This window comes from Cornus florida, unplaced genomic scaffold (genome assembly GCF_030987335.1).
Source record: "Cornus florida cultivar Cherokee Brave unplaced genomic scaffold, ASM3098733v1 CherokeeBrave_3.0.0_Hap2_Chr09, whole genome shotgun sequence".
NCBI classification, from domain to species: Eukaryota; Viridiplantae; Streptophyta; class Magnoliopsida; order Cornales; family Cornaceae; genus Cornus; species Cornus florida.
Window position 1 is genome coordinate 96413347 of NW_026775579.1, and position 16853 is coordinate 96430199.

Below are 16853 nucleotides of genomic sequence, written 5' to 3' on the forward strand. Positions count from 1 at the left end.
GATTAATATTGGGCCTGCCTAAGCCTAAGCCTAACACGGCTGGATTGGGGTTCTCAAAAAGCAATGTCCAATAACGAGTTGTAATCAGATAGAACCGAGTTCAGCCAGTTAGAACTATTTTGATCTCACAACTTCGTTGTGTCAAAATATCATTGGTTGGAAATTGCGCTGTTGACTTTCCGTATTTTCTACCTACACCAATCGCTCATGCCCAAGAAACTGAAGCTGAACCGTATACCTCTCTTCTCTCTCTCTCTTCTTTGCAAAATTCAAACCTGGATCTTTTAGATTACTACAAATTCTGAGTAAGTTTCTTTCTCTCTCTGTGATTTATTTCAGTGCAAAGTTACAGAAAATTTTGGAATTAGGGTCTTTCTGTCTTGATCGAGTAATATTTTCTCGGAAAAGTTTTACCTCATAATACTCCTTAAACTGAATGAAACATCAAAAGAATTTCAATTTTTTTTCCCTATTGGAAAAGGTTTCCTGGAATTGTTTTCGCTCTAAACAAACAGAGTTTTAGGGTTTCTTTGATTTATTTGAATGCATTGCGCATACAGAGGATAATTTATGAATTTGGGCTTTCTTCGTTTGATAAAGTCGGGAACTTGGAAATATTGGTACCTAAAGTTCATAAATCTATGTCTTCAGATGGACCGGCTTGTTGGGCTAGTTATGTAATGTTTGTTATTTGAACTGGTAATGATTGTGGGTCTTTTAATTTTTGAACTTAGGGTTATTTTTCTGATACCCTTTTGTGTTTTAGCTCGTTCAGTTTCATGTGTCCAATATATGTATTTTCTTTCTTTATTCGTTAGTTCTTAGTTTTCTTGCTACAATTTTTGTTTTTTGGATTCCTGGTTCTTAAAGTCTTGAATGTATTTTTCCATTCGGTTGCTTAAAAAAAGCAAGGAGAGAAAAGAATGTGTAATATTGTTTTGAGTGGAGAACTAAACAGTATACTGAACATCGCATATTTTTTAACTACAGACCCTAATAGGGGCAGCCATAAGTTGGATGAGCTAAGAAGATTAGATAGGATGAGTTAAGGAAGAGAATTTTATTTCTTTCCTTTTTTCTTTTCTTTTTTTATATGGGTAAGAAACACTCGCACAACCATTTCGTCCCAATTGGGACTTGAATAATCAACCTCCTCTTTGGTAGCACTTAAGCTATTGCTTGACAGTAGGGATTTCAAAATTCAACACTAAACTCGGTGGCATAGATTTTCATATGGATGAGGAAGTTCATTTTATCTCATTCATATCTTGAGCCTGTCATTTCTTTTAAGTCAATTTCTATCTTAGCTTGTGGAGTGTATGTGGGTGATGAAGATAAATTGGATTTTTTTCTGGGGTTGAACTGTAATGATTTCAATTATAAGTTTTAAGTTTTTTTTCTATCTTCTTCTTTTTCCTTTACAACTGTTGTGAATATGATGAATTACTGAAAGATTGTTTGTATTGCAGTGGATTTTGAGGTCGATGGAGATGTTAATGGCGAGGTGATTGGGAATTCTATTGATGTGGAATGCAGGGTAGGTGATGAAATTGAAATGGGAGGAAGTTCTGTTGAAGGGGCATTTCAACAGGACCAGGATCATAAGGTGCATCAAGATCTTTCTGGATGTGAAATGGTTCCATTAGATGAGCCCCAACCAGTAAATAGTTCTGATCCAGTAGATGAACCCTATGTGGGCCAGGAGTTTGAATCTGAAGCAGCAGCACATGCATTTTATAATGCATATGCAACAAGAGTGGGTTTTGTCATCCGCGTGAGCAAGCTCTCTCGATCAAGGCGTGATGGAACTGCCATTGGTAGGGCTCTTGTTTGTAACAAAGAGGGCTTTAGGATGCCTGACAAGCGTGAAAAAATTGTACGACAAAGGGCAGAAACAAGGGTGGGTTGCAGAGCAATGATTTTAGTTAGGAAAGTTAGCTCTGGTAAATGGGTTGTTACAAAATTTGTGAAGGAGCACACTCATCCTCTGAGTCCCGGCAAAGGCCGAAGGGATTTAATCTACGATCAATACCCGGTTAGTTCTTGCTTCTACATAACTATGACATATTCTCAAGTTGTTTTCTATATAATCCTCAGTTTATCATGCTATAAAGATTATTCTAGCTAGTATCCTCAAAAGCACTTCTGAGAAATATAACAATTTTGCTATTATATGTGAAATTTTAGGAGATGCTAGGTGAACTTTTTCAAAGTAGTCCATTTTTCTTTCAAAGTAGTCCATTTTGCTTCAAAGGATGAAGCAAAATGCAAAAAACACCCCTTGAATTTTTCTGCACTTGCAAATAACCCCCTTGAACTTAAAATTTTGCCCTTAAACTATAAAAAATTTTGCAAATACCCATTCTCACCGTTCCACTTCAGGAAATTAACAATCATTAAAAAAAATGAGAATGAAAGAATTAACTTAAAAAATTATTTTGAAATAAAAAAATTAATCCAAAATTGAGTTAAAATCGTAGGATCTACTATTGAAACAACCTCACTCATTTTGTAGTATTTGAATCTGAAAAATGGACCCCTTCGTATATTTTTGTATTGAAGTAATATGGTTCTTATAAAAGGGCGTCTTGGACAAAATATAACCCAGGTTTTGTGGAGTTTTTGCATTTTGCCCTTGGATGAATGGATTTGTTAACTTGTAACCACGTTTTGGACCTTTTCAAATATATATGGATGGAAAATGTGAAGAGTGTTGCTTTATTTTATTTTATTTTATTTTATTTATTATTATTATTATTATTAAAAATTCAAATCGTCTTTAATAGTCTACCATGTAATATTAGTCGGTACTTCGGTACTTTCTAAAATCTAAAGCTGCAAGGGGGCTAACACTGTTCTCTTTAAATCCTTGATTGACACCTCTAGGTCATCAGAAGTTCAAATCTTCGATTTCTCTCCCTCCAAATGTTTCACATAAGGCACAGAGAAGCTGAAAACTAGCATGTGACACCCTATTGGTAACGCCACCCTCCATCAAACAACTGACCCACTCAATCTTAGCAAAAAGATTGAGATCCATGGTCCAAATGTCATAGCAACCTCACAGTGAATGAGATGATTCACTGACTCTGTTTCCCTTTCATTCATGTAACACCAATTTAGAAGCATCCCCTTTCTTCAGCCTAAATAATCAATAATCAGAATAGCGTCCAAAGCTGTGCATCCTTACGAAAAAGTCACCTTGGAAAGAATCTTTGTCATGCTAAACGTCCTTTTAAGGGAAAACCTTGAGATCAATGCAGAGCTTGATTGTAGGATTGCACAGAGAGCCTTTGATTAATACTCCTTTGGCACAAAAGGGTGTGGGAAGAAGGGTAATGGGAATGGAATATTTGTCCATGAGGAAATGGAAGAGCCTTTCACCCATATTATATGATTGCTTGGACAGGTAATGAAGGTGAAAGGGGAGGGCTGTTGCATAATTCGACTATTATACCTTTTAAAAATTGCCATCTGTCTTGTGTTTCTTTTAGTTAACATTGTTGATTTTTTTTTTTCCTCTCTTTTCTGGGCGCTGTAATATATTATGTGTGGAAACCTTTTTTTTGTTTAAAAATCAGACCATGTCCTTTTCCATGGTATTATTATTTTTAACAATGGTGCTATATCAAGTTTTTGTTGTAGAATGTCATAAAATGTTCATTCTCTGTCTCATATATATATATATATATATATATATATATATATATATATATATATATTAATGATGGTATTGATTGATTTGATACTTTGTACATGTGGACTTAGTTGAGAGGAATGTGACTTGTTATTGTATTATTGCAAATTCTGGTAGATTGCTATTCTAATGGATAATTGGGACTTAATGTTGTTTTGAAGATAAAATCCTTTATAATGTATTTATACGGGAGTCGTCATGGCCACAAATTATAGAAAATAACTTACAAGATCGGTGTAGGTTGACCTAATGTGTCATCAATATATAATCTGGAATTCAAGTCTGAAACAGTCTTGGTTTCTGTGGTTCGGACTGTGGAGGCCAAAATGGAACTTTTCTTTCTTTTTTCCTTTTTCATATATTCAACTCAACGGTATGATTTTCGTTTGCTTAGGTACATAAAATAATTATTTTGCTTGCTTGGGCTGTCCAGATTTGCCCTCCAAGCATTGGCAAAAGTTTTGTAAATCTTGTTATCACAGCCTATTTTTGTACTGCAACTTACCTTTTTGTGTTTCTTGTTTTCGTAGAATGAACATGATAAAATCCGGGAACTATCCCAGCAGCTGGCCATTGAGAAAAAGCGAGCTGCGACCTATAAAAGGCATTTGGAATTGGTTTTTGAGCACATTGAAGAGCATAATCAGAGTTTGTCAAAGAAGATCCAAGACATAGTAGATAGTGTGAGGGAGATGGAATCTAGAGAGCAGCAAAGCCATAGATAGTTTTGACATTCTTCAGGCACATTTTTTTTTTTTAATGGGAATGGGAGTCGAGAAAAATGATGTTGGATGGGGTGAGGATTATTATAGTTATAGCTTTGGCTTGCTATATTATTGCCAACTGTTTGAGCTCTAGATAGGATTGGATGGTCAAGTCACTGCACGATGTTTTGAGTTGTGTGTGTATGATTATGCAGTTGGTGGGAAAATAGTAGGCGATGGATTTGAATTCCTTTGAGCTGTCAAGGGGTGTTTGAATGTCCCATGATATTGAATTATTTCCATCACCTTTTGTGTAAAATTCAAAATGAGCCCACTGATGATGGTTGAATGAAATGATTTCAATTCTATGTGATGCCAAACCATACATAAAATCCACCCCAGAACCCTTCAAAAGATTCTTTTAGAGTGATTGAAAGCTTGCTTCTTGGTTTTAACTTTTACATCAAGTGGTAAGATAAATTTTGTACATTTTGAGCTCTGCCCTCAAAAGAAGCTGATATTGCGCCTACTTAGCACAGCCTGAAGTCTGAATGCAGGCTTTGTCCTTGGGAAAAGGCAAGGCCAGGAACCAAGCCAGTTTTTGTTTGAAGCTCATGTTAGCCTGGTTACTGGTACGTTGCGCTGCAAGCTTCCAATGTGACCTTTTCTTAAACAAGGTTGAATTGGTTTTCAGAAGCTAGAAAGATTGAAAGGTGGTTTACATTGCAAAAAGTATTGAAGCTTTTTACGAACTCAAATAGAATTGGTAGCCATCAAACGTTCATAAATATAGAAGCTTTTTAGTAACTCTAAATGTCTGGGATGGGTGCGGAGAAAATTGCTGATACTCGGAAGAGAACTGGTTCATTGACTGACTTGGCTGATACTCGGAAGAGAACTTGTTCATCGACTGAAAAGAACTTGTTCATCGACTGACTCGTGATTGGCCGGCCTAATTGTTGAAAGCATGGAACTACATGATTATGGCTGGCTGAAAGCACCTTGGGTTTGTAGTATTGTTAATAAAGATGTTTGAAAGTGGCCTGAATCGCCTGACAAACATCATTGATTTGCGAGATTTGAATAGGGAACCTTTGAATATTTCTTACCAAGGAAAAAAAGAAAAAAAGAAAAAAATAAAAGTGTACCCTTCAATATGTATAATTTCAATGTTCGGCACTTAAAAGACATTTAAGAACCCTGAAAATTAGTATTATCCAACCTAGTTTGTCAAATCTGAACACATGATAACAGAAATACAAATCATAATCTTGCTTCCATTCAGTTTGCCACTCACAACACCACAAAAACAGTATATTCTGTACTTGCGCGTTGCGTTTACTTTACCAATACACAAACCCTCCTAGCAGGCAAATCTCCAAAAAGTTTTTCAATTCCTCTAATATATCCCTTACTCATGCTAAACTTTACCAGCTAGTTTCACCGTAACACATTAAATTGTTGATGATCTTGTATAAATCTGCATGTTTACGTCTACCAACTACTGCAAGTACAAAATCTTAGCCCACCTCAAAATGAATAATCTTTCAAATCTGCTTTTGAATCACCAATTTCCATGTCAGCCATGCATTCTTCTGCAGTCAGGGGAGGAAGTTGTCTAGTCTTGCGTTTTAGGTTGTGCTTGTGCCATTCACTCTTAAAGTGCTCCCTGTACTGCTTGGTATCCCCTACAACTGCATTACATGTGCTGCATTTGTTTTGCTTTACCTCTCCTTCGCTGCTCCCGTCTTTTGTAGAAATATTTTGCTTCTGCATTTTCTCGCTCAGTTGGAGCAAAGAATCTGTAGCTTCTTTAGGCCCGCTTGATGGCATGTCCTCATGATCATCATACTGATCCACTTGAGTATCACCTTCCACATGCACAGATACCGCAAGAATTTCCAGCCTACCCTGCAGATTCCTCACCAGGGCATCACAGTCCCGGAAATAGCCAGGCTCTATTTCGCAGATCTGCATGAAAACCAAGTAGACAGTTGAGTTCAGGAGAAAGGAAAATGTAGGTCATGATCATTTCTGCTCGTTAGACTATTAGATATTAACTGAGAGGACTGCTTACTAGTCAACAAAACAAGCTAGCCTAACAAAAGGTTATCTCAGCAGATAATGAATAATCATGAAGATGCATAAGAAGGAAACATATTTTAAAAAAATAAAAGAATAAAAGGTAATAAAGATGGCAAATGCTAATTTATAAGAAATGAACCTTAGCTGATTTTTTTTTTTTCTAATGGTTCACAGACTGAAATTGGGATTAAATTGTAGTTGGCCCAAAAGATGAAAAATATAATAAAATTGTTGTCAACAATATATCAAGAAATTAGGGAATCATTCTATTTCAACATTACTTCCTAAAAATATATTTTAGAATTTCGGAAACTACATGAGATATTTGATATAACAAAAAAAATAACAAAATAAACCAATAACCATCCACTGTTTGAGTATTAGCTTAGTTTGAGAAACAAGATGTAGCCAACTTTTCCATTAGAGAATAAAGCTACCTCGTGTCCATACAGGGTGGTAAACTTTGATAGAGTTTCAAGAAATTTCTAATGTTTTGGTGAGTTTCATAAATCTTGCTTGAGTAGCTTCAGTAAAGAGTTTCAAAAATAAAATCAGTTTTTGAACAAGCAACTATAAATGGTTAATAACAAAATATAACTGAAGCCATGCCGGTTCTATAGAAATAAAAACTTAGTTTTTGGACTTTCCCATATCGACCCCATCATGTCAACACAAAAGCAATGTGTTTAAAAGATCATGGTGAAACAAACTATTAGAACATTTTGACACTTCATGTTATGATGATGCTCAATGATGGAGCCAAGATATGCTCCATAGGATTACTAAACCTCAATGAATAATAAACCATTGTTTAGTTCCAAAACCTAAAACTGATATTGCTTAAAAAGACGCAATTCTTAGACAAAGTCAGTTCATCATCAATTAATTGACAAGTTTGAACAGTTCAATCATCATGTACACTGAATCCTCATTTCCATCCATCAACAGTGAGTATTATAATTCAAGTATCTTTGTAATTAAGTAAAAAGGTAAGTGTTTAAATATAGCAAAGTCTACACGTGCATGCCTGCCTAGAGACTTCAATGTTCACTACTCTTGTTTCTATGGTTTCTCCCAACTGAATTTAGCTATGACCAAAAGCAATCGTAACAAGTTAACAACACAAATAATTTAATAAAAAAGAAGCTACCCAGGAAATAGAGAACATTGAGTTTATGCATATTAAAATTTATAGTTACCTGATCAAGGTTAGCAATAAACAAACATATCTCAAATAATAAATAGAAATAGTAACAGTATTTTTCATTCAGGATTTAAGTCTTAAGTTCTTTGTCCGTGTATGCATATGAATGTTTTAGAAGTTACATTTCCAACTTAATCCATCCCGATTTAAGATTCCATGCTGAGATGTGATACAGAAACTTGAGCAAACAAACTGTAAATTCGAACTTGTGTAAGCACCATACTGGAACTAACCTAATGCCAAAATTTTGAAGCAAGGATAAAAGAATAGACAAACCATAACTGAAGTCTTTATGGGTACACAAAAACTTGAAATTAAAGACTGCAGCATTCAGGGGTCAAGATCTCAGACTTACAACAGACAGCTGAGTTCCAGATTCATCTTTTGAAACAATGCTAGTATTCCAGGTATTGAGTTTCTCCAAGAGAGAAGGGCAATTCTGTTCAGGTACATCCAGCCGCAGTCTCATAGGAGACCGTTTTATCGGGAAGTGCTTCTGAAGTTCACGAATGACTTCTAGCGCCTGTAAAAGATGTAGGATTAGGTGAAGTACATAAGAATTGATCAGTTTCTGTAAAACAATGGATTTCTAGTTCTTACTATCAAGGATGAAGACAGAATTGAGGGCAAGCAATTTCTAGTAAGACAGAAATCACAGAAAAGATAAGTTTGAACATGCAAGGAGTACAAAAAAGTTAATTTTAAATGTGGTAATGTACAAAATGAATATGACAGAGCAGAATTAACAACCTACTTAATTAAAAAATAAAAAAAATAAAAAATTGTATATAATTAGACTTGTCAACACTGACCAAGAAAATCAACAAGACTAAAAGAAAGGAAATATTTCTTATCAATCTATAGCAAAGTAAATTAATGACCTGTTTCTTTGAGCTGTTATGTGGATCAACTGCAAAGTGAATTTCATGCATTAGACGCTCAATCATGCTAATAGTATAAGGGCGTTGAGTTTCTGGGTTGATGGTCTTCTGCATAACTATAGTTGCAATATCCCTAAACTGACTTGATAACTGTGATTCCCTCTCCTTCCCAGCAACTTGTAGCTCTCCTTTCTCCAAAATCTGCCACCATAAAAGCATTAGTCGAAGCATGTATTTCAGGATAAAGATTTTAACAGGATAACTAAGTATGTATTTCAGGAAAAAGATATTCACAGGATAACTAACACAGTTAAGTCTACGAGTTACTTCCCACCATAACATATAGCAAATATAAAGAAAATGCATTTGACTGACCTCCAAACATATTTTTGTATGGTCATCGGTCTCAAAAGCTGATGCTAAATCTTTGGACTTGGCAAGAACTCCTTTTGAAACATTTGAATATACAGTATGCGATTGCAACACTTCGTCCAAATCTTTCTCTCTGTTTCAGAATTTCATAAGACAAGCATATAAGCATTCATATCTCAAAGAATTACAAAAGGAATAACCATGAATAAATTCAAGAAAGTATTATCAGACATTACTTTACACAAATTTTTTAAGGGATTCAAATGTTGTTGATAAGGCTCTACAAGCTTAAAATTTAGTAGAATTATTGTGAATGTCACGCACAGGCCTTATACATGGGAACACCTGAAGCCCTAGATATTAGGTGTACCTTTATACATATATAATTGACCATATATAACTTGTAAAACCAACCGCTTCTTTCCTCTGGTGACTCGTCTCATTCCGAACCCTAGCAATCAATTCAACAAACTGAACAAAAATGATGGTGGATCTAGAGAGAGAAAAGATAACATACATGCCAGAGCGCCAAGAGAGGACCTTGTTCTTGTAGCAGGCAATCTCGAATCGAATCCCTTTCTTCTTCAGCCGAACAACAGCGACGTTCGTCAGTCTCTTTTGCCCTATCGGCTGCACCAGCGTCTTTGACATCTCTCTTTCTCTCACTAGAATCGAACCTCGTCAGAAAATGAGCCCTTTCAGCGTTTCTCTTCTCTCGAGTACATATGCTATGCAAAAACTAATATAGGGTAAATTAGATTGACACCTTTTAGGTTTGTCATCCATATCCATAAACATTTTTTTTTAATAATATCTCACCCTTAACAATGACACCCCTGCTCTCATGTCAATCCTTTAGCGTAAGGTAAATTGATAATATTAATATCTTTTGACTTGTGTATTGAATTTTAAGTGACTCAATTATCCTCAGAAGAACTCTACTGGAACATATAGAAACTATAAAAGATTAAATCTTAATTTGATTGAGACGATTTAGGTTTGTCATGCATATCCATAAACATTTTTTTTTTTTTTTTAATAATATCACCCTTAATAATGATACCCCTGCTCTCACGTCCATCCTTTAAAAGAAAGTAAATTGACATTAATATCCTTTGACTTGTGTATTAAATTTTAAGTGACTCAATTGCCTTCAAAAGAACTCTAATGCAACATATAGAAACTAGAAAAGATTAAATATTAATTTGAGCAAATTAAGATTAATTAACAATGTTGAAGAATGTCTAATTAACACTGTTATTAACAAAAAAAAAAAAAGTATTAAAAATTAGTTAACAAATTAACTGTTATTAATAAACCATTGATTTGTTGACACTAAAAAAAATTAGTGTTTTTAACAAATAAGTTTTACAAATGAATTAACAAATTAACACTGTTTATTAATAAATCGCTAATTTGTTGTTACTAAAAAAATTATTGTTCTCAACACTATTTTATTAAAAAAAAAAATAAGTGTTCAAATTATAAATAAATCACTCATTTAATTAACAAATCAGTATTCATAATATTAACACTTATTTATTAACAAATTAGTGTCCAGATTAGTAATTTCAACAGATTAAGGTTAATTCACCCTAATTAAGAAAATTTCCTAACAATTATTTAAAATTAAAGCTATTTAGAACAACAAATTGCAATTATTTAATGAAAGTGGGACCCTTAACTTTTATATCTTGCATAAATTACTACTCAAAGGGCAAAAATGTCTTTTCAAAGTTATGATATTTTATAATTAAAATTAATTTAATATTGAAGAGTAGTAATATAGTATTTTCTTACTTTTTAAATAATTATTTAGGGACGAATGGTATCATTATTCAAAACGAGTCAAACTCGTATGTGATTGTCAATAAGACAAATCTCACGAGGTGAGTGTAAATTACCCAATAATATGCTTAGTGGGGCAGGTCGAAACTGACATAAAAAGGGATTTGGTTGAACCCAACATAGAGGTACAAAAAATCACTTTTCTATTATTAGTTTTTTATTTAATTATTAGTTTTCATATTTTTTTACAAAAAAATAAATAAATAAAATAAAACAAATGGCATCATTTCTCTTAGTGGCAAATTTTTAATATTAGTTAATAATATTATTGATCTGTGTAATTGTTATTGTGTTGTACGAGATTACTAAATTTATTAAAAAATCACACTTTTTAACTATTTACATCTTTGAAAATTATTAATGGGTTAAGTGCAAAAAACTCCCCCTCTATTATCGGTATAGTGCATATCAGTTAAAATGACGATAATACCTTCACTTCAGTTAAATAAATTAATAATTACAAATACATGCCATGTAAAATAACCCTTTTGTCCAAATTTGTATAAAATGGGGTTTGTTTGGCAGAAGGATAAAATAAACCTCAAATTATATAAAATAGGTATAACAAATTGCGGTTGTTCATATTTTAAAATATAAATAAATTTGTCATATATATATATATATTAGGAAAAGGCGCGTGCGATGCACGTGTTGAATATTTTTGTAAATAATGTGATAAAAATTTATAGAAAATAAAACAGCCAATTTGTGGTATATTTTATATAATTTATTTTATTTTTTTATTATATTTTCTTTTATTAAAAAAACTCATAATAAATAGATAAATAGGTAATATATGTTAGAATTTTATAAAAACTCTTTTAAAAACTCTTTTTATGTCAATTAATAAATATTTTTTTTATATTAATAATTTTGTCAAATTAGATTTCAATAAATAAATAAATAGGTAATTTGTGTTAGAGTTTTATACAAACTCTTTTAAAACCTCTTTTTATATCAATTAATAAATAATTTTTTATATTAACAATAGTTGCATAATTAGATTTCCGTTTATTAAAAAACTCAAAATAAAGAGACAAATAGGCAATTTGTGATACAATTTTTCTAGTCTAATTAGATTTTCTTTTATTAAAAAACTTATAATAAATAAATATGTAATTTGTGTTAAAGTTTAATAGAAACTCATTTAATAACTATTTTTATACCAATTAATAATATTTTTATATTAATAATTCTTGTTTAATTAGATTTTTTTTTATTAAGAAACTCATAATAAATAAGTAAATAGGTAATTTGTGTTAGAGTTTTATAGAAACTTTTTAAAAACATCTTTTTAGATCAATTAATAAATAAATACTTGTCTAATTAGATTTCCTTTTATTAAAAACTCTTAATAAATATATAAATAGGTAATTTGTGTTAAAATTTTATAAAAACTCTTTAAATATTATATCTTTGTCTAGTGTGATAGACTTTGATTGAAAATAAAATATGTAATTTGAGACAGAGTTTTATAGAAATTATTTTATTTTCTTTAAATATATCATTGTCTAATTAGATTTAATTTTATTATGAAACTCATATTAACAGTTAATTTCTGGTGGAGTTTTAGAAAAATTATTTTATTTTATATATCAATTAATAAATATTTTATATATTAATAATTATTGTCTAATTAGATTTTCTATTATTAAAAAATTCATAATAATAAATAGATAAATAGTTTAATTTAAATTTTATTAGATAGATTTTAGAGTTTGGTAGATTTTTTTTTTTATATAAAAACTCTTTTCTTATTATTATTATGAATTTTTTTAATTTGGTAGATAAACACTTTAGATTTTCTTTTATTATTATGAATTTTTTAATAATAAACATTTTGGCATAGTTTTTGTATTTTACTCTGAAAATTAGATTTTTTTATTAAAAAATTCATAATAATAAATAGATAAATAGGTTAATTTGAATTTTATTATGTAGATTTTAGAGTTTGATAGAGTTTTTTTTTATGAAATTTTTTTTCATATCATTTAATAAATATTTTTTTATAAAATAAATAAATATTGAAACAATTTGACAGAGCTTCTATATTCTGTATTTTATATATAAATAAATAAATATTGAAAATCTTTGGCAAAGCTTCTGTAATTCTGAGTCTATGCCCCACTGAATTTCTCTCTTTATATCAATTAATAAATATTTTATAATAAATAAATAAATAGGTAATTTGCATTAGAGTTTAATATAAACTCTTTTAAAAACTCATTTTTTATCAATTCATAAATATTTTTTATTTTAATAATTCTAGTCTAATTAGATTTCTTTTTATTAAAAAACCCATGATAAATAGGTAAATAGGTAATTTGTGTTAGAGTTTTATAAAAACTCTTTGAAAACCTCTTTTTATTTTAATTAATAAATAATTTTCTATATTCATAATATTTGTCTAATTAGATTTCATTTTATGAAAAAACCCATAATAAAAGTTAATTTGTGGTAGAGTTTTTTTAAAAAATAGGTAATTTGTGATAGAGTTTTATAGAAATTATTTTATTTTCTTTAAATATATCCGTGTCTAATTTAATTTAATTTTATTAAGAAAATCATAATAAAAGCTAATTTGTGGTACAGTTTTAGAAAAATTAATTTATTTTATATATCAATTAATAAATATTTTTTTATATAAATAATTATTGTCTAATTAGATTTTCTTTTATTAAAAAATTCATAATAATAAATAGATTAATTTGAATTTTATTAGGTAAATTTTAGAGTTAGATAATTTGTGATAGATTTTATAGAAAAAAATTTTTATTTCCTTTTAATATGTTACTGTTTAATTATATTTTTATTAAAAAAAACTCATAATAAATAGATAAATGGGTAATACGTGTTAGAGTTTTACAAAAAATATTTTTCAAACTCTTTTTATATGAATTAATAATTATTTTTATATTTTAATAATTTTGTCAAATTAGATTAGTTTTTATTAAAAATAATAATAATAAAAGGTAATTTGTGATAGAGTTTTAGGAAAATTATTTTATTTTTTATATCAATGAAAAAATATTTTTTATATTAATAATTATTGTCTAATTAGATTTTATTTTATTAAATAACTTATAATAAATAAATAAATAAGTCATTTGTGTTAGAGTTTAATATAAACTCTTTTAAAAAAAAAATTATATCAATTAATAAATATTTTTCATTTTAATAATTCTTCTCTGATTAGATTTACTTTTATTAAAAAAACTCATATTAAATAGATAAATAGGTAATTTGTGTTAGAGTTTTATAGAAACTCTTTTGACCCTCTTTTTATATATCAATTAATAAATAATTTTTTACATTAATAATACTTGTCTAATTAGATTTCCTTTTATTAAAAAACTCACAATAAATAGATAAATAGGTAATTTGTGTTGGAGTTTTATATAAATTTTTTAAATATATCTTTGTCTAGTATGATAGAGTTTTATTGAAAATAAAATAGGTAATTTGTGATAGAGTTTTATAAAAATTATTTTATTTTCTTTAAATATATCATTGTTTAATTAGATTTAATTTTATTAAGAAACTCGTAATAAAAACTAATTTGTGGTAAAGTTTTAGAAAATTTATTTTATTTTACATATCAATTAATAAATATTATATTAGAAAATTTAATTATTATATGTTTTGAATTTTAGTATAATTTGAATTTTAATTAAACTCTTTATTGATTGTGAGATATAATAATGAAACTTTTTATTGTGAATTAAACTTTTTTTGTGAATTGGTTTTTATTAATGAGAGTAGTATAGTATAATTTGAATTGTAAATTAAACTTTTTTTATATTTTGTTAATTAGAATTTTATTAAGTAATTACTGTTATTATAATTTAGTAATTTATTACTGTGGAAGCATGTGGTAAGTTTCAGAGCTTTGGGGATTCTCAAATTAAGAGAGGTCGTGTTGTCTTTTGCTTTTCCTACTTGGTTGGTTATTCCATATTGGTTGGTCTCTGTCGTTTGATTATTTATTTTGCTTTCCAAGATATCATTTTTAGTGTGGCTTACAGCAATAAACTCACGACTCATTTACATCAAGAATTTTATTAAATAAAAAATATGAAAATTGACAAATAATTTAATATATGGACCATTTGGTAAAGCACAATTGATTATAGATTGAATTTTTAATAATAACTCTGAAGCTATTCTGAAATGTTCAGATCAAATATGGTACTTAATTAAAATATGTTTGTTCTCAAGTGTGGAACGAATTATTTGATTAGTACAACACTTGATCTTAGCCAAAAGGCCGAAAATGTGTGATTATTATTTATTTAACTCTATAGTTTTATAAGAGACTTTCATGTAATCATTTTTACATAAAACCAATGTGAGACTTTGTAATTTGAATTAAACTCTTTTTATATTTTGTTAATTTGAATTAATTTTAATTTTATTAGGTAATTTTGAGTTTTATATAATTTATATCAATTAATAAATAAATACTTATTTTGTTAATTTGAATTAGTTTTAATTTTTTTAGGTAATTTTGAATTTTATAGAATTTATATCGTGGGATATAATAATTAATGAGAGCTATTTATTATGAATTTAATTCTTTTATATTTTGTTAATTTGAATTTTATTAGGTAATATTGAGTTTTATATAATTTATATGAATTAATAAATAAATACTGAAACTCTTTACACAAAGGCCGAGAAAGTAGTATTACACTTGATCTTAGCCAAAAGACAAAGAAAGGTTATCCAAAAGGCCGACCCAAAAAAGTTTAGTACTACACTTGATCTTAACTAAAAGACCGAGAAGATGTGATTATTATTTCTTTAGCTTTATAATTTTATAATAGGCTTTCATGTAATCATTTTTACTTAAAACCAATGTGAGACTTTGTAATTTGAATTAAACTCTTTTTATATTTTGTTAATTTTAACTAATTTTAATTTTATTAGGTAATTTTGAGTTTTATAGAATTTACATTGTGGGATATAATAATTAATGAGAGCCCTTTATTGTGAATTAAACTCTTTTATATATTTTTAATTTGAATTTTATTAGGTAATTTTGAGTTTTATAAAATTTATATCAATTAATAAATAAATACAGAAGCTCTTTGCACAAAGGCCGAAAAAATAGTACTACATTTGATGTTAGCCAAAAAATCAAGAAAGGTTAGCCAAAAGACAGACTCAAAAAAATTTAGTACTACACTTGATCTTAGCCAAAAGGTCGAGAAGGTGTGATTATTATTTATTTAGCTCTATAACTTTATAAGAGGCTAATCATTTTTACTTAAAACAAATGTGTGACTTTGTAATTTGAATTAAACTCTTTTTTATATTTTGTTAATTTGAATTAATTTTAATTTTATTAGGTAATTTTGAGTTTTATAGAATTTATATCAATTAATAAATAAAAACTTAAATACTAAAATACTGAAACATTGAAACTTTTATAAGAGGCTTTCATGTAATCCTTTTTACTTAAAACCAATGTGAAATTTTGTAATTTGAATTAAACTCTTTTTATATTTTGTTAATTTGAATTAATTTTAATTTTATTAGGTAATTTTGAGTTTTATATAATTTATATCGAGGAATATAATAATTAATGAGAGCTATTTATTGTGAATTAAAATCTTTTATATTTTGTTAATTTGAATTTTATTATGTAATTTTGAGTTTTATATAATTTATATTAATTAATGAATAAATACTAAAACTCTTTGCACAAAGACCGATAAAGTAATATTACACTTGATCTTAGCCAAAGGGCCAGGAAAGGTCAGCCAAAAGGCTAAGCCAATAAAATTTAGTACAAAAAAAATTTAGTAGTACACTTGATCTTAACCAAAAGGTCGAGAAGGTGTGATTATTATTTCTTTAGCTTTATAGTTTTGTAAGAGACTTTCATGTAATCATTTTTACTTAAAATCAATGTGGGACTTTGTACTCTTTTTTATATTTTATTAATTTGAATTAATTTTAATTTTATTAGGTAATTTTGAATTTTATAGAATTTATATCAATTAATAAATAAATATTGAATTTATATCAATTAGTATAGATATAGATATGCACATTAT

The 16853-nt window shown here is 28.7% G+C and overlaps 2 protein-coding genes across 2 annotated transcripts; one reads left to right on the forward strand and one right to left on the reverse strand.

Moving 5' to 3' along the window:
- The first annotated feature begins 164 nt into the window (after positions 1-164).
- LOC132275443 (protein FAR1-RELATED SEQUENCE 5-like) lies at positions 165-4769 on the forward strand. The gene is made up of 3 exons (XM_059776940.1): positions 165-305; positions 1470-2035; positions 4228-4769. Coding segments are annotated over exons 1-3 (762 nt in total). The 5' UTR covers positions 165-304; the 3' UTR covers positions 4423-4769.
- An 880-nt stretch (positions 4770-5649) lies between these two features.
- Positions 5650-9769, reverse strand: LOC132275442 (uncharacterized). Its single transcript, XM_059776939.1, has 5 exons — positions 9461-9769; positions 8947-9076; positions 8572-8772; positions 8046-8213; positions 5650-6372 (listed from the first exon to the last, which is right to left on the reverse strand). The coding sequence occupies exons 1-5, from the start codon at positions 9592-9594 to the stop codon at positions 5932-5934; spliced, it is 1074 nt and encodes a 357-aa protein (XP_059632922.1). The 5' UTR covers positions 9595-9769; the 3' UTR covers positions 5650-5931.
- Positions 9770-16853: the final 7084 nt, after the last annotated feature.